Raw genomic sequence first — 23,079 nt, 5'->3', positions numbered from 1 at the left:
TCTATGAAAATTGCATGGAACTAAGAGAAGCTGCTCCTTTTCTTAGAGAAGCTGCTTCTTTTCTTTGAAAGACTTTAAGGCACAGGAGAAGATGATTTGTAAAGGGTTCCTGAATGGGACGAATTTACTTATCACAACCTTAATATAAATTATTTAGAAAATATACTCCAATTTACCTTTAATCTTTGGAGCACGTGCACTTCACAGAGGAATCTGAGGAACCCTCGTATGTATTTAGGTCATTGCAGGAGCTGCCTGTGGACTGATAAGCCATAGGCCAACTGCCTGACCCCAAAAAGATAGTAACATCCCAAGTAATAATTGTTTGGATAGTATGGGTCGTATTTTTTTTTACAGAAAACATTTGGTTAACTTTCACAAAAGCTTTAGACTGGTTAGCATCTTATGATGACTAGAAACTCTAAGCCCGACTTACAGCTTGACAAACTAACCTACGATATTTTCTTTAAGAAGTATATTTACAATTGGCAAAAAAAATAAAAGTAAGTATTTCTCCAACTCAGACCCCATGTTAGTTACTGGCCAAGCATAAACGCTATGCAGGTCTAACTCTAATCCATTTATATGACAAGAAATTGCTAGACTAAGATGATAACCTTGTCATCGAGCTTGAATGCCCATACCATCCTTGTACACCCACATTCTTGCGTCGATCCAGGGCAACCATCAGTAGATGAGACGTCCCTGACCAGATCACTCCTTTTGCTCCATGGACTGCTCAGGGTGGTGGCACAGGGGTCAGAAGCATTGTGTCCTTGTACTGTGTCCCCAGAAACTGCCATTCTCCTCAGTGGCCCACACTCGAGACAAAGGGGGTGATTCTGACCGCGGCGGACGGCGGTCGCCACCCGCCAAGCGGTTCCCGCCGAAAGACTGCGGCGGTCATTCTGGCTTTCCCACTGGGCTGGCGGGCGACCGCTGAAAGTCCGCCCGCCAGCCCAGCGGGAAACACCCTTCCCACGAGGACGCCGGCTCAGAATGGAGCCGGCGGAGTGGGAAGGTGCGACGGGTGCAGTTGCACCCGTCGCGAATTTCAGTGTCTGCAAAGCAGACACTGAAATTCTTCGTGGGGCCCTCTTACGGGGGCCCCTGCAGTGCCCATGCCACTGGCATGGGCACTGCAGGGGCCCCCAGGGGCCCCGCGGCACCCCCTACCGCCATCCTGTTCCTGGCGGGAGACCCGCCAGGAACCGGATGGCGGTAGGGGGTGTCAGAATCCCCATGGCGGCGGAGCGCGCTCCGCCGCCATGGAGGATTCTCAAGGGCAGCGGGAAGTCGGCGGTACACCGCCGACTTTCCGTTTCTGGCCGCGGCTGAACCGCCGCGGTCAGAATGCCCAGCGGTGCACCGCCAGCCTGTTGGCGGTGCCACCGCCGACCTCCGCCATGGCGGTAATTACCGCCAGGGTCAGAATGACCCCCAAAATGTTCATGCAAGGCCTTCAAGTGTCAAAATGTGAGATGTCAAGTTTGCAAAAAGCCTTCTAACCCTGCCACAAAGAGCAAACACTGGCCACTGTAATATCTCCCCAACTCTACTGTGGAAGCAAACAACAGTGTCTCAATAAAGACTTGTGTCCTCTAATTCGACAAATCACCCCATCCCTATGGAATATTATTCTTACTTTATGGCAACTTTTGGGGAATTAATTTCACTCTTTTATGACCACCTCCTAAGACTGTAAAGTGTGGACACATTACGGGCTCTAAGTCACATTGTTACCCAACGCTTCCTTAGAATCATGCCGACCATGCCACCACAGCAGAGGAAGATGCATTTTGTAAGGCCTCTTATTGTTTTAAAGCAGCATTCCGCGGGTCCTCCTTAGAGGACCTAACCATGTCATTGCCACCTAAGTGAAACATTTTCACATCTGGGAGCTTCTGCCCCATATGGTGGAAAACTGTAAGTTCTGTTTCTTGCAGCTGACAATGTCAGAGGCCCCCACATCTAACCACTCGAAACCTGAAGTGCGCCTTCTTGCTTTTTTTTTAATACACAACCTCCTCAAGTAAGAGTCCTTTTCTGACCTTTTCATAAGATTCTTCATTGAGGAAACAGCTTATCACTACTGACACAGTCTGCTCAGCAGTGGGGTTCTACTTTCCTTAAGCCCAAAATGTGGCTTTCTAATGAAGTTTTCTTTCTAGGACCAGTGGTGGTTGGTGACTTTTGAAGGTAGTGGGGCGTTAATGCTGATGACAAGTTCCGCAGAGCCATTGAAGAAAACAAGGAAGAGCAAGTGACAAATTGGGACTGAGTAAATTAAGAATACTGGAAAAAATTGAGTAATTTAAAGCACATTTTCATCAAAATTTCGTTTTAAATCAATACATTTAAAAAACAATTCCGGTAGTGTACCAGTATTTATTAATAGCAGAAAAGCTTCAGCAAACAAAATAAATTGTAAAGAAGGTATATTTACCTTTTAAGAAAACACAAGAAGACTGGAGCCAAATAGTAAGGCCCTTGAACTTGAAGCACAGTAGTAATTGTTTAATAATTATTTATCATGGTCATCTACAACAGGAAATTGCCTTTTTCTTAAATGAATGCGTTCAAGTTTACAAATAGACAAAGCAGAGGAAATTGAGAAATTTAGCAGCATTCTTGTGAATTTGAAAGGGTGGTATCTCAGGGGCAGCAATGTCATACATGAAACAAACTCTTCAAGGGCCCAGAGGCTTCTCGTACTAGTGGGTCTAATACATGCCTGGCCTTGCTTCAATCATGCCAACGCACAGACAACAATAAAAATTATGTTAAAAACATATTTAGTCATTAGAAGCAGAGCTGCTGTGAGTGACTTGGCCCCAGACAAACTAGCCTTTTGGAAGCAAGCTTGTTACTGTGATTGACTTGTCTCCGCCTCTACAGATCTTTCCATAGCAAGCCTGCCTTTCTACTGACTACATCGCAATCCTAGCTACTGCCTTATCCAGTGTCAGTCTGTCATGTCTCTGGCTGTCAGAGACACAAGACCAGGAGCGGCTCGCAGCTAGCAGAAGGGGCGGGGCGGCATGCGGGGGAGGGGTGGGAAAGTGGGGAGGGGAATTAAAATAAAATGTAAAATATATATTTTTTTAAAACACTTACCTTAACCCTGCACGCCTCTCTGCTCCTCCGTCCCCATTGTTGCAGGCACAGGCTCCCAGCCTGCCCTGTGATGAATCCTGACGCTGCTTGAAGCAGCGTCAGGATTGGCTGGGAGCGCCCAGCCAGGCCACTCCCAGGCAGACTGGGAGACTGTGCGGGCTCTCTCGAGCCCGGCAACTGTGTTGCTGGGCTGGAGAGAGCCTACTGCGCATGTGTGTTTGGCCGGTCCAAGACGGCTGGTCAAGCACACATGCACTCTGGGGGGGATTGTTGTGCACTCCCCCTCACAGCTCGTCACCCCCATGGCCCAGCCCCTTTAAAAGAAAACGATAATAAACAGAGTTTATTATCATTTTCTTTTAAAGGATTTTCAGCTGCCGCAGCTGGCGGGAGGTGACACTTCTCCGCCCTAATGGAGGAGCCACCGCTGCACATGCCTTTCATGAAACATCATGATTTACTTGCAGGCCAGGTCGAACACCTTCACCAGCAAAGCCAACATCATAGCCATACCACTCTTAGCCACTTCACTCCTATGGCAATACATGGTATCAAAGAAAGGGCACGCATCCAATCTAGGAGCGATGTTTGAAATGCACTTGTAATAAATAAAAAAAATGGACTGAACGGGCTACGCTTTACAGAGGCACTTCTGAAAAGGGCTGCACGTATCTCGGTAATGCATTTAATTTGGTCATATGCATGTTTACTCATTTTCAACTTATAATGATCACATGCACACGCACCAGCACAGACCCGTTTAAGAAGTTTCTGGACTCACCAAAAACACTTCAGGAGGTGCTCTCTCACAGATGGAGGCAAAGCAGCTTTGAATCCACATCCTCACAGATTGTAAATGAAAGATGCACGCCAAGCACAAGAGACAGAAACATGGCTACCTTATTTTTCATTGTACAGCACTCCCTGCTATTATGTGTGCCGCAGACCAAGAGGGAATGGATAGCAACTTCACTCGTCAACTCAGCTAATCCTGGCGCAGCTTTCATGTTGTTTGCATTAGGGAACAGCAGCACCTGGAGTGGTTTAGCAGGAAGACATAGTTCTCCAACAGAGACCAGGAGGCTGCGTCTGTGTTCCTTCTGGCTCACTTGCACAGCACAAGTTGAGAAGAGGTGAAGTATGCATGTCAGGTTGGCTGTGGCAAACAAAAAGGCCAGATTGACATGCACACTTCATTTCCCTGAGATGGTCAGGGTTGCTCCCAATCTTCATGCTTGGACCAGCCCACATCGACACTATTCAGCATGGCAGCCCTCACTGAGTTCAATTAAAAATAGCGCTACGCAAGAAGGGACTACACTAAAAAATATTTATGTGATGCATCACATTGCACGTAGAAGGTCAACGCCCTTGCTTTCCTATGGATGAACCGCACGTCTAGGACTAGGACACCTGGAGACAATACACAAAAAGGTGTACAACCACTACCAAACACTTCCTTAACTAAGAGGCTGCCCTGTTGGCATTGCTAATGCATGTTGCAATATTGGCTTGCTTGAAATACTTACTAAACGAAGGATAGCGTATTCTGAACTGAACTTCAGATCTTTCTCAAAAATAATTTTTCACTAGTGTTCTGAAAACTTTATTTGTAGAGAACTAGCAATTCTTGCACATCCAAGCTCACGTCCTTGAGCAATGTCAAAATTCGTTGAACTGAAATAAGGGTTCATATTAATTTTTACCTCACCAGTTAATTATTTTTTTCGCATACATGGAGATCTAGTCAACTGGACGGAGGGGAACATAGCCAAGCAATAGCCTACTGAGATTTTAAAACACTGTTGACAACACTCATAGTCTTTCATAGTCTTCACAAGATCTCAAGCTTAATAGTGTAAGAGAATATAAATAGGACAATGGAGTGCAGCAGAATGCAGGCCCCATGAATGAAATAAATCTTTCTGTATGATTACCCCTATTTAAATATGCGATCAAAGTGTATTAAAATAGCCAAGCGTTTTGCGGTACCTGAGTATTTCTAAACATTGCAGAAAAGAGAAAAATGATTCAAGATGATCTAATCGCAGGGAATTGTCGGACCTCTTCGGCCAACACCCTAATCCCATGGTAGATCACAAAACCAATGGAGTCAGAAGGTGGATTCATTTGAATGTGATATTCCATTCAACAGTTCCTGGTGGCAGAACACGTGTACTTTCCAGTAAGATCTAGGTTTCACCAGAAGTCCGTGCAGACCAAATTGCATTTTTGAAACAGGGAAGCTTGGAAAATCCAGAAGAGGCTCGTTTTGGCAGGTTTCGTGCCTAGTCTTCTCTGGGTTGGTGGGGAGGCTGACCAGAGGTCAGAAGATACACGTTACCTGGCGGTGCCACAGGGGCCAGAATGGTGGACGTAAGGAGTGCCCAGGGGTAGGTTAATGAATTGTAAGGTACTCAAGGTGTTTTCTTAATAAAACACTGATGTGAAAATAAGATGCATGATGTTTAACATGTGTACTTAATTGGGAAATACCTAATTACCTTTAAAAGATGTGATATAACCTGCTGTGTAAGCGTGGCGAACTACAATACAAGCAACAGCCTTGCTGTCCTCTTTTGTAACACCCATGTCATAAAACTAATTCATGTTTGAAGTTGCATCATGTATGTGTACATTTTTCATTCTTTGCACTGATTACACTTTGTACATCTTCCAAAGTCTGTGCTGTATCTGCCCTATTTAACTCTTGTTCATGTTTTTAGAGTTAACCTTTTGTTATTTACTTAGCATAAACCAATGGATTTTTCCTTTTAAATTAAATGGGTTAAAAAGGTGTATGATGTATTTTATGTAGGGCGATAAAAATGTTATAGATCTTTCTCAATTCAATCTTCTTGCTCTTTTTAGGGCTCATATATCGATTCTGAAGCTATAAAAGGAGAGGTATTAAAAATTGGAAATAAAAGCTGCGAGAATATTCGCTCGAAAACAGGCTCCGTTTTCTGTACGGTGCCGAGCGATCTACTGAAGTCCAACAGCGAGCTGAGTATAAAGGTATGACCGCCGACCCTTCTTTCACAGTATAGGATGCGAAGGCGTGACCTTTCCCTTTAGAAAACCCTTCGAAAGTTGCAATATCGTATCTGGTTGTGCTTCATGATTATACTGTCGGTGACTCAATATGCAGAAAGAGGTGCTCCTCTCATTGTTATAAGACGTGTAAAATCATTCGACCTTACAAGGTCAAATCGTTCAACGGGTTTCAATAAAACCTCAGCCGAGCGGAAGATGTCTTGCAGCACAGCGTTCCCAGGGAGAACCCACTGCAGAAATAGCTAACACCTGTCACGTTATGGGGAAAAAAGAAGGGCGCGCCTAATAAAATGTTTCCAGTATGTGGCGGGCCATTGCAGATTCTGGAGCCTTTGTGCAGGCTTTGGGTATGACCTCTTAGCCACGCGCCCAGGAGATTAGCCTCAGGGCTGTAGAGGTCTCTCTTTCTCAAGCCACACTGTCGAGTTACAGTTATTCATGGTTTCAGTCTGCTAGTCACCTGTGAGAAACATTGCAGTGGTAGGCCGCCATCATACCTACAAACATTTCTCAGAGCTCCTGGCCCTGACCAGGAGTCGGGAACCAAATCTGTCATCTTTCAGAACATATATTTTATACATGGATTTACTTGCATTGTTTCACTTATCAATGGAGTCACTGGAGAGAGAAATAGCTTTGCCTTTTCATTCATGGCTATATATTACAACACTGTGGGATTTGCTGATTAATAAAAACACACATTCATGGAAAACATAATGATATTTGCCAAGGTAGGCTAGTGCACGAATTTATTGTATGCGGACATGTTATAGTCTCGTTATTGGGCACGCACTCTTTCTAATAAACATCTTTCACTGTCTAGCATTTTTCTGATTCCCTGTTTTATGAGTCACTGACTAGCATATTTTTTATTTTATGATGGTCTCGACCAGAGAAAATTCAACCTGGTTGATTCTGAAACACAGTTTGAAAGGTCTATTGTGCTCTTCATTGCTTCACTTCCATGCTCGAGGTCATTGCTTCACTTCTATGCTCGAGGTCATTGCTTCACTTCCATGCCCGAGGTTGCTCTACAGTTCTATAGTTCTACAGTTCTTATCTGTATGCCATACCCACAGACTTTTACAAGGCCCCTAGAGAACAGGGACCATAGGCCACAGGAGGCAATTTATGGAGTATCTCCCTAGATCCAGCTACAAAGAGTCATTTATTCCTTTTAATCCAGAGGCTCACCTCCTTCTTCCCACCCTACCTCCTTCCCTGCCCTCCCCTTCCATTACCGTCTTTGCCTCTGCTCAGAAAGCATCACACCCTAGCATCCAAGTGAATAGTTAGTCGTTAAAGGCATCTTGACCAGCATCTTCCCTGCTTGGGTCTCTAATGACCCAGAAAGGGCCCTGGGCAGGACACTCTACACTTTTGTTTAGCCACCTGTCCCCCTCATCTCCCATTTCCTCCCTCTCACTTAACATATTACCTTCTTCCTACCGGTGTGCCTATGCTGCACTTCAGCATCTACCATAATTATGTAACTGTCTTTGGGTACGCTTACTGACTCACTATCTTGATGTCTCCCTCATCCTTTCCTGTTTTCATGTACCAATATACTGCTGGCTCTACGGGATGTCCAGTGGGTTGGTTTCTGTTACTGTTTGATTCTTCTTGGCCCTTTTTCATCTACCTGAGATAAGTATCCAAGTATGCATGTTTTTGATGTTTGTTTGTTCTCCACCAGGACATTTAATTACCTAGTGTATCACGCAGTGATCCTCCCTTGTCAGACTAGTTTAATGATTACGTTGTATACATTATTACCCAGCTTCTGCTACGAGCCTGCCAGCTTTTCACAGCCAGTCCTCCTTAGCCGATTGTATATTTCTAATTTTAGTTTTATTTGAATTTATGCTCATTTTGGATCTTATTCTTCGTCTCTCCCACAGAGTGTGACTATAAGGGGCAACCCCCCACTGTTAGATCCCAGACCAGAGGCTAACCGCCTTTTTTCGCAGGGTAAGACCATACTAATAGGCTCTCCCTGCCCCAAGACCTTTTCTCTCTCGCATGTGTATGTGTGTTTTGCCCACGGCATGTTTCTGACACGTTTAGTGTGCTGTGGTTTGGATTGAAGTGGCACAGATATCTCAGAACCATTTACCTGTTACCTTTCTTTTTCTCTTTAGGCCACCCCCAGAATTCCTCAGGTAGGCCTGTTTTCTTTGAGCACTTATCTTTCTGTTGAGCATATAAATGTGCTCTCCATCCATAGGGATCCCCGACCCTGATGAATGCCCCAGACCTTTTGGCTCTTAGTGTGGGCAGAAACATGTTGTTCCCCAATTTTTAGACCCCTTGAGCCATTTTCCTCAACAGAGTCTTCACCTTTGTTTTTATTCTTACCTACGAACACCTACATTAAAAAGTTCTCAAACAAAACAGGTGATTTGTAAGGTAAGTTTATTATTCACTACCTTTATCTGGATCCCTTGTATTATCCAGCTAGATTAAATCTCAGCACTCCCTCTGCAGTTCTTTTAACAACGAGGTTGAGTCCGCCCAGGTAGTATCATCTTACCTGGATGGGGCTAGGTGGTCATATGATGAAGCATGACACTATAATGTGTGTGAGACCACCTAGTCCACAAAGGGAACTCCCTCAAAGGTATAGCCACCCATCACACTCATAATTTTTTTTTGACCACGCGCTCAACCAGCGCATTCTGAACAGGCTTTAAGATACATGTTCTCTCTCTTACCACCCCAAACACTTTGTGTGTTTACAGTTGTTGGTTTCTGTTACTTCCGAGAGGCCTATACATAGTATTTATCAGTGGTTTAACAGTGTTTCTAGTTGCTTCTGGTTTGAGTCTAAATAGTCTTACTGGTGACTTTACTACTAGGGATGGGTGAAAAAGTCTGCTTCGCTGACAGAGTTTGTCTGGTTTTGACCACTCTGCGTTCCACTTGGAGCACAAAGTTCCAGTAAAACTCTGCCAACCACCCCTTGATGGAGATTCCTCGCAAGCAGATTACCAACATTAAGTTGGTGAGCGCAGGCAAGAATTTGCGTCCCTTAGTGCAAGTTCACATGCTAAAACGCCTCCAAAAAAGTTTTCTCAACCCTTAGCAGTTGCAGCAGGTCGTGACCATTTACGTTCAGAATACTGCCACTCGAATAGAAAATCTACTTGAGCAGCAGAAAGAAGCAGCAGCCTCCGGCAAGGAACATGGTGCAGTTTGTGCTGATTTTATAAAGCTGAAGAAGCTCCCGGCACAAAAAATCTGCATGAGCAGTGCAACATGCCCAGTTCATCCCACTCATCAAATTCCGCATAATCTCACAGAGTTTTTATATAACTCCCCGGAATTCCGCAGAGTGAAGCTCTGCGAGATCCACCATCCCTGATTAACTACCCCCCTATGAGATGGCTTACATTGCTTCAGAGTGGACACTATTTGCAAATAATAGGTGACTTAACAATGCCTCAAGGTGTCCTGTCGAGATGCCATACATTATCAACTTGTATCTTAACAGTTTTTCCAGTGGCTGAACATATTCTGCATTCTACTGGATCCAATATAGTCCTTATTAGATGGCTTAGCATTGCCTGACTTGGCAAGGGCTCATATAGCTCCTGGGAAGTCATCATATATTACTTCCAACTTGATTAACAGTGACTCTAGGACGTGGCCAAGATGGCGCACAAGACAGATGCTCACTAATGGAGCTCCGTGCTGGGACCTTATTTAATCTGACTAAATCCTGCAGTCAACCCATGAAAAACCACAACAGATGATGTAGCTGCTAACAGAACCCCCAGCAGTGTCCGTCCAAACTCCTTATACTGAGTGGGAGACCGTAGGGCTGTGGGCCTCGGATACGAGGCCTGACCGAGACGCCCAGCGCCCCTCCTGCGGGCCGTGCAGAAATTAACGTGGAGGACTGGACCCACTGGATGCCCAGGGAAGCAGCAGCAGCTCACCCCTTATAGAACCTCCTTCGAGAGAGACCTCGGAAAGGGAGAAAATACAACACCCACCCAGAAAGCAACAACAGTAAATTGGAAGATGAGGTAGCGGAAGTGGGCGGCAGAGAGACCACGAAGCCCTCGAGGCACGTGACTTTGAGCAGATCCACCCATTGGGGTGGAGGGAGACTGGGGCCCCTCATTAAGGAACAGACGGGCAGGGTTCTAGCGCCCCGAGCCTACCTGTTAGAAATGGGGTCTATAGTTGGCAGTCACTTTGCGCTCTGTCCAAGCAGGGACCCTCACTCCAGTCAGAATAAGGGAGATCAGATAACCCCTGCTCACACCCTTGGTAGCTTGGCATAAGCAGTCAGGCTTATGCCAGAGGCAATTTGTAAAGTATTTGTACAACACACACAGTAACACAGTGAAAACACCATAAAAGGACTCCACATCAGTTTAGAAATCTAAATCAAACAAGACCAAAACGACAAAAATCCAACATACACAAGCAAAGATATGATTTTTTCAAATAAAAAGAGTATTAATCCATAGAAATCAATGGAAGTACCTGGTATGCGGCAAAAATAAAGCCACAAGGGCGACGGTGCATCAAAAAAGCAAGCCATGTGTCAATTCCTTACTCACAAGTGAGTCAGTGTGTCGATTCTTTATTCACACCAGAGGCCATGCATAGACTCTTAACTCGCAAGGGAGGCTGTGCGTCGATTCCGAGTGCACAGCCTCGGGTCTGTGCGGGGATGTCTGCAGTGGGAACAGGTGCTGTGTCGTTTCCCCAGGTGTGAGGCAGGTGCTGCGTCGAACTTTCAGCCACTGGACGGGCAGTGCGACAATTTTTCTGACGTGCACACCGTGGAGCGTGGATTTTCCCCCACAGGTTACCAGCTTCCACTTCTAAGGGCCCAGGGACTGGATTTGTCACCACTTAGCAAGTCAGGACTCCCAGCTGAAGTGCCCGGGCACTGCAGATAAAGTCTTTGATGTCCCTGAGACTTCAGAACATGGAGCGAGCTCAGTCCAAGCCCTTGGAGAAACTTCACAAGCAGGATTTCAGAAGGCAAAGTCTAGTTCTTTCCCTGTTCAGGCAGAAGCAGCTGCAGGCCAGCACAGCAAAGCAACAGGCGAGAGTGGCAGGTCCTCCTCAAGCATCAAGCTCTTCTCCTTGGCAGAGGTTTCTCTTGATCCAGAAGTAATCTAAATGTCTGGGGTTTTGGGTCCACTACTTATACCCTTTCTGCCTAGACAAACTTCAAAGGAAAGTTTCTGTTGTTCCCAAGTTCCTGTCTTGCCCAGGCCTGGCCCCAGACACACAACAGGGGGTTGGAGACTGCATTATGTGAGGCCCTTTCAGGTATAAGTGTCAGCTCCTCCCTCCCCACTCTAGCCCAGGAAACTCATCAGGATATACAAGCTACCACCCATCTCCCTTTGTGTCACTGTCTAGAGGAAATTAAACAGCCCAACTGTCAGTCTGACCCAGACGTGGATTCACACAGGTAGGCAGAGGCACAGAATGGTTAAGCAAGAAAATGCCCACTTACTAAAAGTGTCATTTTCAAACTGACAATCTAAAAACCAATTTTACCAAAATATGTATTTTTAAATTGTCAGTTCAGATGCCCCAAACTACATAACTCTATCTGCTCCCAATGGGAAACTGTGATTAAAAGATATTTAAAGGCAGTCCCCATGTTAAACTATCAGAGAGATAGGCCTTGCAACAGTGAAAACTGAATTTGGCAGTATTCTACTGTTATGACATGTAAAACACATCAGTACCTGTCTCACCTTTAAAATTCACTGCACCCTGCCCATGGGGCTACCTAGAGCCTACCTTAGGGATGCCTTACATGTACAAAAAAGGAAGGTTGTGCAGGTCAAATTGGCAGTTTAAATCTGTACCTGCAGACACTGCAGTGTCAGGTCTGAGCCATGTTTACAGGGATACTCATGTGGGTGTCACAATCAGTGCTGCAGACCCACTAGTAGAATTTGATTTATAGGCCCTGGCACACCTCTAGTGCAAGCCCACTAGTAGCATTTGATTTACAGGCCCTGGTACACCTCTAGTGTACTTTCTAGGGACTTACTAGTGAATCAAATATGCCAATCATGGATAAGCCAATCACCAATACAACTTGGACAAAAGAGCATATGCACTTTAGCACTGGTTAGCAGTGGTAAAGTGCAAAGAGTCCTAAAAACCAACAAAAATTGGTCAAAAGAAATAGGTCGAAGGAGGCCTAAAGTTTGGGGATGACCCTGCAAAAAGGGCCAAGTCCAACACTACTGTATAGGTTCTGGTGGAACGGATGCTGAAGATTGAGCCAGCTGGAGACCCAGAGGGGGACGGCCGGGGCTGCAATTCACTATCCCCTATAGAACCGGACAGGGGGAAATCCTCTGAAATGAAGGGCACCCCTCACCCACCTGGAGGACTGAATGGCCGGCTGTAGCACTGAGCCAGAAGACAGGTGGAGAGACTGAGAATTAAGGCCTTGACCCACCCACCAAGAATGGGAGCTACCCGGGCCCCCTTTAAAAGGAAACAGAGGGGGCCTGAGGTATGGGCCTGGAGAGGTGAGACTAGACACCAAAAGCAGAGACCTTGTGAGTGATCAAGGGTGATGGTGAGGCGACAGAGAATGGAAGTCGATCAGGGAATTCTTTCCCAGCAAAGCTAGCCTTGATAAGTATATGGTGGGTCGGGGACCCAAAACAGTGATTAGGACACAGCAGTAAACATCACCTCTCACCCTCACTGATGAATGAAGATTGACTAATAGACTCACAGACCAAGAGATACCCCAGGGCCTGAGTAACCACTGAAGAGCACTGCCACCCACCAGAATGAGGCTGATGTCTGTGGCAACTCAGTGGTGCCCCTGGCTGTCCCCTCGAATACCACAAAGAGTGCAACAAGAATGCTAATCACACTCCCAACAGACAGGCGCCCCAAACCGGACCAACAAGGGGCATACCGGCAAGAGAAATGGTGCACATCTACACTGCTGCTACTGACACATCAAGCCAGGCCCACAAGATACCCGGGAGGGACAGTTGGTGTAAAGGAGGTGGAGTGAGGGGAAAACGGTGGTAAGGCCTTGTTAAATATGACCAAGGTTGGGTGTACTGCTAGTGAAATGGTCGGGGACAAAGATCCAAAACCCCCTAGACAGGGCAAAATGGACAGGTATACCAAAATCATCCCACCCCTCCAGATTAGGAACTGCTGATTCTCCCTGACAATGCAGCCATACTCGCAGCCATACACTCTTCACGCAAAGCCCTAGAGGGTAAAATGGGAGAGGAGGGGTCAGAAGTTTTCCTTTTGCGTCAAGGCTTATGAAATGTGGTAGGGAGGGTAACAACACCAGAGACATGAATCTCAGAGTTAGAAGACACTCTAAGAGATCTCCGTAAGGTGGTGCAAGAAACCCAGGCCTCCAGTTGGACACTCTCTTGATGGGTGGAGGATGCAGAAAATCGAGCCCGGAGAAACAACCTAATATTTGTGGGTGTCCACGAGGAGGTTGAGGGTTCCAATATGACACAATTCTTCAAAGAATGGCTGAGACGCACCTTATCCCCTGTTCAGTTCTCCTTCTGTTTCGTGATTGAAAGAGCGCACAGGGTGCTGGTGAGCAAGCTCCCCTCCCCCAGGTGCTCCTCCGAGATTGGTAATAGCGAGATTCTTGAACTTTCAAGACCAAGATATGATCATGGCTGAAACCCACAAAAAAGAGAAGTCCATCATGAGAATGTGAAAATCATGATACTTCCAGACTATACAAGGGAAGTACCGGAGCATAGGAGGACTTTTGACTCTGTAAATGTAAAATTAAGGGGACTCAATTTGCAATACATGCTACTATTACCAGCGAAGTTAAAAGTACTGTTTCAGGGGAAGTCCTTCTTCTTCCAAACTATGGAAGAGGTTTGGGAGTGGCTGAAGGAACGGCACACATTGCTCTTGTGTCCAAACCAGGGAGTACAAAGGCATGTCTCATCAAAGACACAGACCTGTTGGGACACCTAGCAAACCCCAAGGAGAAAAAATAGACCCCAACGCTGTGCACAGAATGGCCTCACTCTAAGAACCCAAAGAACAGAAGAGACAAAGATCCTTCCTTGAATTCAGAAAGAGGTCAACTTGAACACACCAAGAAAACAAGAAGAGCTACATGGGCAGGAGATGCACAGGAAAGCAACAAAGGAGGAGCCCAATATACAGACTCTGATACCTCGCATCCACTAGCAGCAGCAAGTGCAAACTAGGAGCATGAACCACTAACCTCTTTCCAGGATGATGAAATTGTGGTTGCATCTAATAAACTATGAACATGGGACTGGCAATTATATCTGGGGCAGAATGAAACCAACATCTTCACCTTCAAGCCTGGTTGTAAATGGCCCAGCGGTGTGCAAATAGACGCTTCAACATGGGAAGCAACACAGCAAGCAATGGGCAAAAAGACCCATGGGGGTAAAAAAAGAGGGAAAAAAAAGAAAACAAAGGAGGGGGTAGCGCCACAACATTCAGAGCTGCACATCTTTTACTCCCTACTGTTACAGTTATATGTGTATTTGAGAATGAATGATTGGTGAATGTGGACTGAGTAGACAGTTGCGGTGAGAGTATAGCAACCGCCAAATGCAAGAGAGACAAGACTGGGAAGAGTGGAAACTATTGTAGTGCCCTTTATTAGTATATTTTAGAATTCCAAGTTAATTGTTGGGAGAGTGGGGAAAGAGGGCAGCAGACCTTTCAAGCTTACCCTGGTAAGCAGTTAGTTTGTACACACGTGGTTACACATCTACAGGGAGTGGAGGGTAGGGAGGGGGGAGAAGATTAGGGGGTTAATAGTTGTTAAAGTCAGGTTACACTATTTCCCATCAGGAATGACACTAATCCTGAGGAGGCATGCTTGCCTTTATAACAACATCAGCAAAGACAGTTGGACACATACGTGACAGAATGGTGACAAGACCTAAAGAATTGGAGCAGGGCTCCACTGCCATCTTATTGTGGAATGTAAATGGGCTTGGTAACAAAATTAAAAGAGGACAAATGACAAACTACATAAGGCATTTAAAGCCTGATGTAGTTTTCTTACAAGAAACGCTCTTATTGGAGACCAAGAATCGCTTCCTTAACAAGGGGGACTACACCACTGTTGCACAGGCCAGCTACACTTCGGGTTCACAGGAAGTAGCAATACTCATTAGGAAAACCCCTCTATTCACAGTTCAGAAAACATAGGCAGACCCTAACGGAACTTACACATCACTCAGGGGCTTATGGGGGAGACGAGATGTTACACTAATTAATGTATACGCTCCCCTGAGGTTACAAAACGAGACACTGAGTAAAGTGACTGGAATAATATTGGAAACAGACTCCCTGCTGCACATAGTTGGAGGTGACTTTAATGACGTAATGTTGCCAAGTCTAGATAAGTCACATTCAGCCCCAGAGCCCAGGTGAAACACACCACTAGCCTACTTTACAAAAACACTAGGGCCCTGATTTATACCTTTTGACACAAACCTGATTTAGCCCAGGTTTGCGTCAAAAAGTTTACCGCCAGCTAGCACCATTCCTGGACACCAGCCGGGTGTCATATTTAAGGAATGATGCTAGCCAACGGTAAGGCCCGGTTAGCGTCAAAGTAAATGACGCTAACTGGGTGAAGGAGACGTAGGGGAAACAGGAGGCTTTGCGTCAAAGAATGGCGCTAGTCAGGTTAGAGTCAGAAAAATGACTCTAACCTGACTAGCATCATTTTTTGACGCACAACCCCCATGGACATGACTCCTGTCTAAATAAAGACAGGAGTCATGCTCCCCTGCCCAAATAGCCATGCCCAGGGGACCCAGGTCCCCTGGGCATGGCCATTGGACACAGTGCCATGTAGGGGGGCCCAAGTTAGGCCCCCCATGGCACTTCTAAAAATAAAAATTAAAACTTACCTGGACTTACCTGGGATGGGGCCCCCATCCTTAGGTGTCCTCCAGGTGTGGGTGGGGTGGCTGGAGGTGTCCCTGGGGCCAGGGAATGACACCTGTGGGCTGCTTTCAGGTTCTCTGACCATGGAAATGAGCCCACAGGTCCCTTACTGCCTGCCCTGACTCAGGCGTTAAATAATGGCACTAGCACCATCCCTGCATGCCAGCTGGGTGTCATATTTAAGAAATGATGCTAGCCGACGGTAAGGCCCGGTTAGCATCAAAGTAAATGGCGCTAACCGGGTGGGGAAGACGTAGGGGAAACAGGAAGCTGTGCGTCAAAGAATGGCACTAGTCAGGTTAGAGTCAGAAACATAAAAAGACAGGAGTCATGCTCCCCTGCCCAAATGGCCATGCCCAGGACTTATGTCCCCTGGGCATGGCCATTGGGCACAGTGCCATGTAGGGGGCCCAAGTTAGGCCCCCCATGGCACTTCTAAAAATAAAAATTAAAACTTACCTGGGATGGGTCCCCCCATCCTTAGGTGTCCTCCAGGTGTGGGTGGGGGTGGCTGGAGGTGTCCCTGGGGCAGGGAAGGAGATCTGTAGGCTGCTTCCATGGTCTCTGACCATGGAAATGATCCCACAGGTCCTTTAATTTCTGCCCTGACCCAGGCGTTAAATAATGGCGCTAAGCAGGCTTAGCGCCATTATTTAAGGCCCTTCTCCTCCCATGTGTGATTTTTGCACGGGAGGATAAATAAGGTGCTAAGGCCCTAGAGTAAGTTTTTGCCCAGGAATGCCTACCTTGCATCTCATTGATGCAAGGTAGGTTTTCACGGTCAAAAATTACGTTAACTCCAATATTTTGAGGCTAGACGGGTCTAGCGTCAAAATATAAATATGGAGTTAAGATTGCGCCGGAATTGCGTAAACAAATATAATGCAAATCCGGCGTATGCCCCTAGGTCTTACTGACCTATGTTGCAAGAGCCCACCCGCAAGACAGCAAATATTCTTAATACTCGGCTACCCATTAAATCATCTCTCACCTAGACTATGTATTCGCCTCAGCTGGGGAAGTTATCAAAATTATCAACTAGGGACCATGGAAGTGAAACTACTGGCCTTAAAGGGTGAACTAGGAACAAAACACAAACCCCAGACACCTGGAGATCCTGTGAGATAAATATTGAGTTCTGGTGGATAAGGAAGTGAGGACGCATATTTTAAAGACACAGCATTGGCTACACTACGCAGGGGATAAGGCAGGTCAATTATTAGCCTGGTTAGGGAGAAAGGAGGAAGAGGTCCTCTGGGTGCATACGATAATAGACAACAGCCATACCACTCATGACACCGACAGAGTGATAGCCCAAGCTTTTGCTTAGTATTATTCAGATTTTTAAAGAGCACCCCCACTTGCAGAAGCTGTGCAAATTGAGGAATACCTACATGATTCCCATTACCGACCCTACCGAACTTTGAAGATGAAATCTCACTCTTGAAGGTCAAGAAGGCAATAGCACACCTCAAACCGGGCAAGGTACCTGGCCCTAATGGGCTACTGGCAAAATCTTTTAAGAGGAACACTGAAATCCTAGCACCCCATGTCCTCCAACTTTATAATAGGGCTCAACAGGATGGGCGCCTTCCACAGGATTTGCAGACAGGGATATTAGTGGTCACCCCAAAGCCCAGGAAACAAGCCACACAATGTGCATCCAATCGCCCAATTTCTCTCCTCAACGTAGAGACCAAAATATTAGCAACAATACTGGCCAAGAGGCTGATACTGGTGATCTCTTCTCTAATCCATAAGGACCAATCCGGGTTTATGCCTAAAAGATCGACTGAACATAATATCCGTAGAGTATATAACTGAATAGAAACAAAAAGAATCAGGAAGGACCCACATGTGCTATTGACACTAGACACTGAAAAGGCCTTCAATGTGGTCTACTGGCCATTCCTAATTTAAGTCTTAGAGGAGTTTGGCTTACAACCCAAATTTAGAGAGTGGATCAGCCTCCAATACACTGAGTCAATAGCAGCGATCAGAGTGGGACACTATCATCTGAATTTTCCATCAGGCATGGCACCAGGCAAGGCTGCCCCTTATCTCCTCTCCTGTTTGCCCTAACCCTAGAACCACTGGCCTGTCTGATCAGGACACAACCTAAAATACGCGGATTCCGAGCACAGAGTGAATTAGAAGTGGAGGAAAAAATATTGCCGTATGCAGATGGTATCCTTTTATATGTTAGTGACCCTAAGGAAACGATTACACAGATTCTAGAAGTATTTGATGCCTACGGGGCATATGCCTGATATACTATAAATTGGGGAAAGCCTGGCTTATATCCATTGGGAAAGTAACAAGGGATGGAAGCACTCCCTTCACAGTTGCAGATCAAACGAGAAGGCTTTAAATATCTTGCCATCTTTGTCACCACAGACATGGAGAGACAGTCTCACCGCAATCTGGGCCACGTATGGAAGGACTTTCAAGCATGTAGAGAGATGTAGGAAACTCCCGCTGACATTGCTAGGATGTGTGGGAATATTCAAGATGATGACATCGCCTTATGGCCTCCAGAATCACTGCTATCCAATCCCAGATGACTACTTTGTGAAAATGAATGGGGAATTACATAAATTAGTCTGGGATAGAGACCACCCCAGGATACAGTCACAAGCCCTACAAAGGAATCCACATAATGGAGGAATAGAGCTTCCTGACATCAGGGCATATTACTGGGTGGCCCACCTGATAGTGCTTAATGAGTAGGGACACCTACCGGTGGACCACCCAACATACATGTTGGAATGCTCCAATTTCACACTCAGTTGTACCTACACTATCTATATGGAGACAAAGGAATCCAAGCACTTTTACTGGCCACGCGCATGACTGTCAAATTCTGGACTAAAGCACTGAGAAGCATTGGGTGGGAAGGGAAATTCACCAGGCCTACCCCATTGTGGGTGAAAAGCTCCGTGAGATTAGCAGACTAACAGACTTTAAGGAATGGGATCTGATCAGGAATCTCCACACTGGGGGATCTGCTTGAGAATGGGAAGCTAATTACTTTTAACTTACCGAAACAACATTACTCATTACACACCTCACAATATTATAGGCACACGAGGCTACAGCAAGCATAGCAAACTGAAAACCCAGGCATGCTGGATATTCCAGATTATAACCCCCTGGAGTGTAGACTATTACAGGAGGAATTACAGGAGAAGGCTATCTCATATACCTACAAAACCATCAATAACAATATGCCAGATAAACTAAAAAATTTGAGGGAAAGATGGGAGGCAGATGTGGGAACTCTTGATGATACAGACTGGGAGGCAGCTTTGATGCACACCAGAGAAGTTTGATCCAATACAAAATCCTACAAAGAGCCTACTATGACTGGGCCCGACTACACCACTTTGGACAAGCAGAGACACCGAACTGCTTGACATGCGGGGAACCTGGGGCAACATTCTACCACATACTCTGGTACTGTCCAAATATACATGCATACTGGACAGAGGTCACAGAGGAGTTAAATCGACTACTTATCATAGAGACACCTCTAGACTCCAAATACATAATTCTAGGTATCAAGACAGAATGGGATGTCCCAAGAACCGAACTCCTTTTTTTCCAATTTAGCATTGATGCTGGTGAAAAGGGATAAAGTGAAATATTGGGGAGCCCCAGAGACACCCAATCAAGTAAAGTCTGAGACTTGGGGAGGGAGAATCGGGATTGAAGACCTGATGTGTTTTGTATTTTGCAAACGAAAATCAATAAACATATAATTTTTAAAACAGTGCCTCTAAAGATCCTGGGTGGCTCAATAGTGCCTCCTGACCTGTGGCTCGGTTGCTCCTGGGTGGATTCGATATAGCACTCACTGGTCCATTAACTGTGACTCAGTAGTCTTTATCACTCCTAAGTAGAACTTGTGATGTAACAGTTGTTGGCCCCTTTGCTCTTCATCAATGGTTGTTTCCACTTTATGACAAAGACCACTCTAAGGAGGAAAAGCATCTGCTTGTTCCACTGCATCTATTTTCACACTCTCCAAAAGACTTTAGGCCAGATTTAGATCTTTGCGGAGGGGAATCCTCCGTCACAAATTTATCAGATATCCCATCGGCAATATTACGATACCATCATATTCTATAGAAATCGTAATGTGGCAGATGGGATATCTGCCACATTTGTGACGGAATAACCCATCCGCCAAACTTTAAATCAGGCCCTTAGGCTTTTAGGTTTGTTAGTGCCAGGAAGGCCTATAAAATCTCTTCTACTTTGGAAGTTACAGTCAATGCCGGAGAGGCAATGTAAATTTACAGGTCCACAATATAATGTTTGTGCAATATTACTCATATTTAGCCTGATTCTCCTAGACAGGCATTCAGTCTATCTATGATATTCCAGGGATTGTAAGGTATTGAAACAAGTATAATAATTGATGGATCATTGTTGCTGGGGGATTTAACATGATGCAAATTAGAAAACTCTGAAGACTCGCAATATGGGTTATAAATAAGCTGTATTCAGAATGAAAAATATTGTATGCCATTGTGTTTTCTGAACCTTTCAAGATGATGGGCACCATGGTCCATCTTCCCTGTGCCTCCATTACAGTTCATTCATTTGTAGAGCTATTTTATGAATTCCAATGTTCTATGAATTACCCAGATTTTTGTGGCTGAACGATTGATACCATCAGTACTCTACTCTGGTTGATAGGCGTTTTCAGATCTGAGCCTCAATTTGAAAGCTAAATTTGTATTTGGCAGCGTTGTGTCAATGTCTTGCCAAAATCTCCTGTGACTCAGTGCCTGAATAGAAAGAACCACAGGCAAAACTGACATCTGCCATGTATTGCTCCTTTTAGGTAGCCTTGAGTGATTAACTTTAACAAATGAGCAACTGGTTAGCAGTCAACTCCTGAAAGAGAAGACTGAAAACTGTCTTTTGTTCCCACACCTGAAGAAACCAAGATATTATGTTGGCCTATTTAGCAATTATCATTTAATTTCCATTTCATTTTTGTAAGATAATTGATAGTGCGGAAAGCTGTTTATCAGTGGTAAGCCTCTTCCACACTGCTCAGTCTGGGTTCAGGGTGTGTGAGACTGAGGCAGCTCTGTTTTGTGTGTTATGCCCTAGTAATGTCAGTGGAAAGTGTCTCTTTTCAATGGTTTCTACTGTGGTGGGATTGGATTTTCCTTTAGCACAATTCACCACAAAGAGCTGCTTTAGCCCTTGGGGGACCTTGGTTTGCTTGGGGAGGTGTTTTATGATACTTATTTTTTTCTTTCAAGGACTCTTGCTAAAGTGAGCTTGTGATCTTGTGTTGCTTGAAGATGCTGCCTTTTTATTGTTTCCCAGTAGTCAGTGTTATCACCACAGCTATTCAAGGTGAGGGGCCTCAAATGCCCAACAAAGTAAATATTGGAAGGATCAAGGTTTTTAGATCAGTGTCCTTTGATAAGATTCTAGTATTGTTAATCCATGATTTCAAATCAATGTATGTAGATTAGATGCATAACATAGAGGCAGAGTTCCTGCTATTTTACTTGGTGCACAAAGCTTGCCCCAAATATGGTTTCTCTAATGCTTGAAAGCCAAATGCCTCCTACTCTTAATAGGACCAGAACATGTGTCCTCATAGTCACATCTTATATCAATATTATTCCGGGTATATCACCTTTTCAGTTTGTGAATAGAGTATGGCAAGCCATTTGGCTCTTTACTCAAAAATGCCTGTCATCAATCATTCAGTATGTGTTATATCTAGCCCTACTAGAAAAGTAAACGAATTTACAGAAAAGTGAATGAATGCACTTGCATTAAAATGTCATACTTTACTGGAAACAAATAGATAGGTGAAGGCAAGTGAGGGATGGGACTAGAGATGTATGGGTTAAAGGAAGAGGCCTAATGTAGATTTCACCAATCATAGAAATTATTAATAATGGTCTTAATCATTTCTAATAAAAGAAAACTATACACAACATTGCACTTTCCTGCCAAGCACTAGAAGAAAAATGTTGATTTGTGATTATCAAATGCTATCATCTTGGTCTTATTGTTGTCCCAGAAATAACTCTGAAGTTTTTGATTTTTGAGCGTTTTTTCGTAGTGAACTAGACAAGTGTGTTATTGTCAGTGTCACTTAATACCATATTGGTGTTCCGCTGAAATACTGTCCATCATCTAAGAGAAAAGGTATTGGTCACATTTGGCATTGTGCTACATGATGGAGCAAGTAAACCAAAGAACAGTGAGAGACTGCACCAATTAATGCACATGCCAGGCCTTCAAGACAATAGTTTCCAGGGTGCGGTTAAGGTTTGGGAGATCTTGGCATTGATTTGTGCAAAGGGAGGCAGGGTGTAGCAGAGATAATCCACATGACCTCCTACCTCTCTGTAGCTTACTGTCATGGATTGGGATTTGAATTCCATCTAGGACACCTGCCTCTCTGATTGCTAGAGTGCACACTGGACATATGTTTGTGACACATGACATGTCTTTTCTAACCTCGGCTGAGGTGCAAAATAGAGTGCAGGGAGATGACAGGGGCATTAGTTATGTCTTCATCCCTGTAAGTGGCCAACCTTGGACGAACCCACTTGGCTCTCTCACATATACACATTCACCTTATTTGAGAATTTTTAAAGTAATATTTTTAAACTGAATATGTTGCATTAGAGAGTAATGTAAAATCCATGGGATCTAAAATCTCTTAGTAACACCAACAGTAAGCAATGCGAAGGCTGGAACCCACAAACATAATCCCTTTGTTCTGTCTCTATTAATCAGTCTTGAACGAAGATATTAAGAGCCTTATCACTGCTGCTCCATGTGTCCTTTATTGGCAACATGGTAACTAGTCTGTAGGAAGGCCCCTCCTTGCTACATTCCATGTGGTTGATTTTCCATTCACACAGAATAAACTCCTGAGTGGGACCTAGACCTGGGAAA

The 23,079-nt window shown here is 45.0% G+C and overlaps 1 protein-coding gene across 1 annotated transcript in view; it reads left to right on the top strand.

Annotated features, from left to right (window-relative positions):
• The window catches only part of MET (MET proto-oncogene, receptor tyrosine kinase), a 412,414-nt gene that overhangs the window by 335,587 nt on the left and 53,748 nt on the right, over positions 1–23,079 (top strand). The window contains exon 12 of the mRNA XM_069228922.1: positions 5,989–6,135. Within this exon, the coding sequence (XP_069085023.1) occupies positions 5,989–6,135 (147 nt within the window). The remainder of the gene's footprint in view (positions 1–5,988; positions 6,136–23,079) is intronic.

The sequence above is a fragment of the Pleurodeles waltl genome, chromosome 4_1 (genome assembly GCF_031143425.1).
Source record: "Pleurodeles waltl isolate 20211129_DDA chromosome 4_1, aPleWal1.hap1.20221129, whole genome shotgun sequence".
Lineage (NCBI taxonomy): Eukaryota > Metazoa > Chordata > Amphibia > Caudata > Salamandridae > Pleurodeles > Pleurodeles waltl.
Note: the sequence above shows the minus strand (reverse complement) of the source record. Positions and strands in the feature narration are given on the sequence as shown.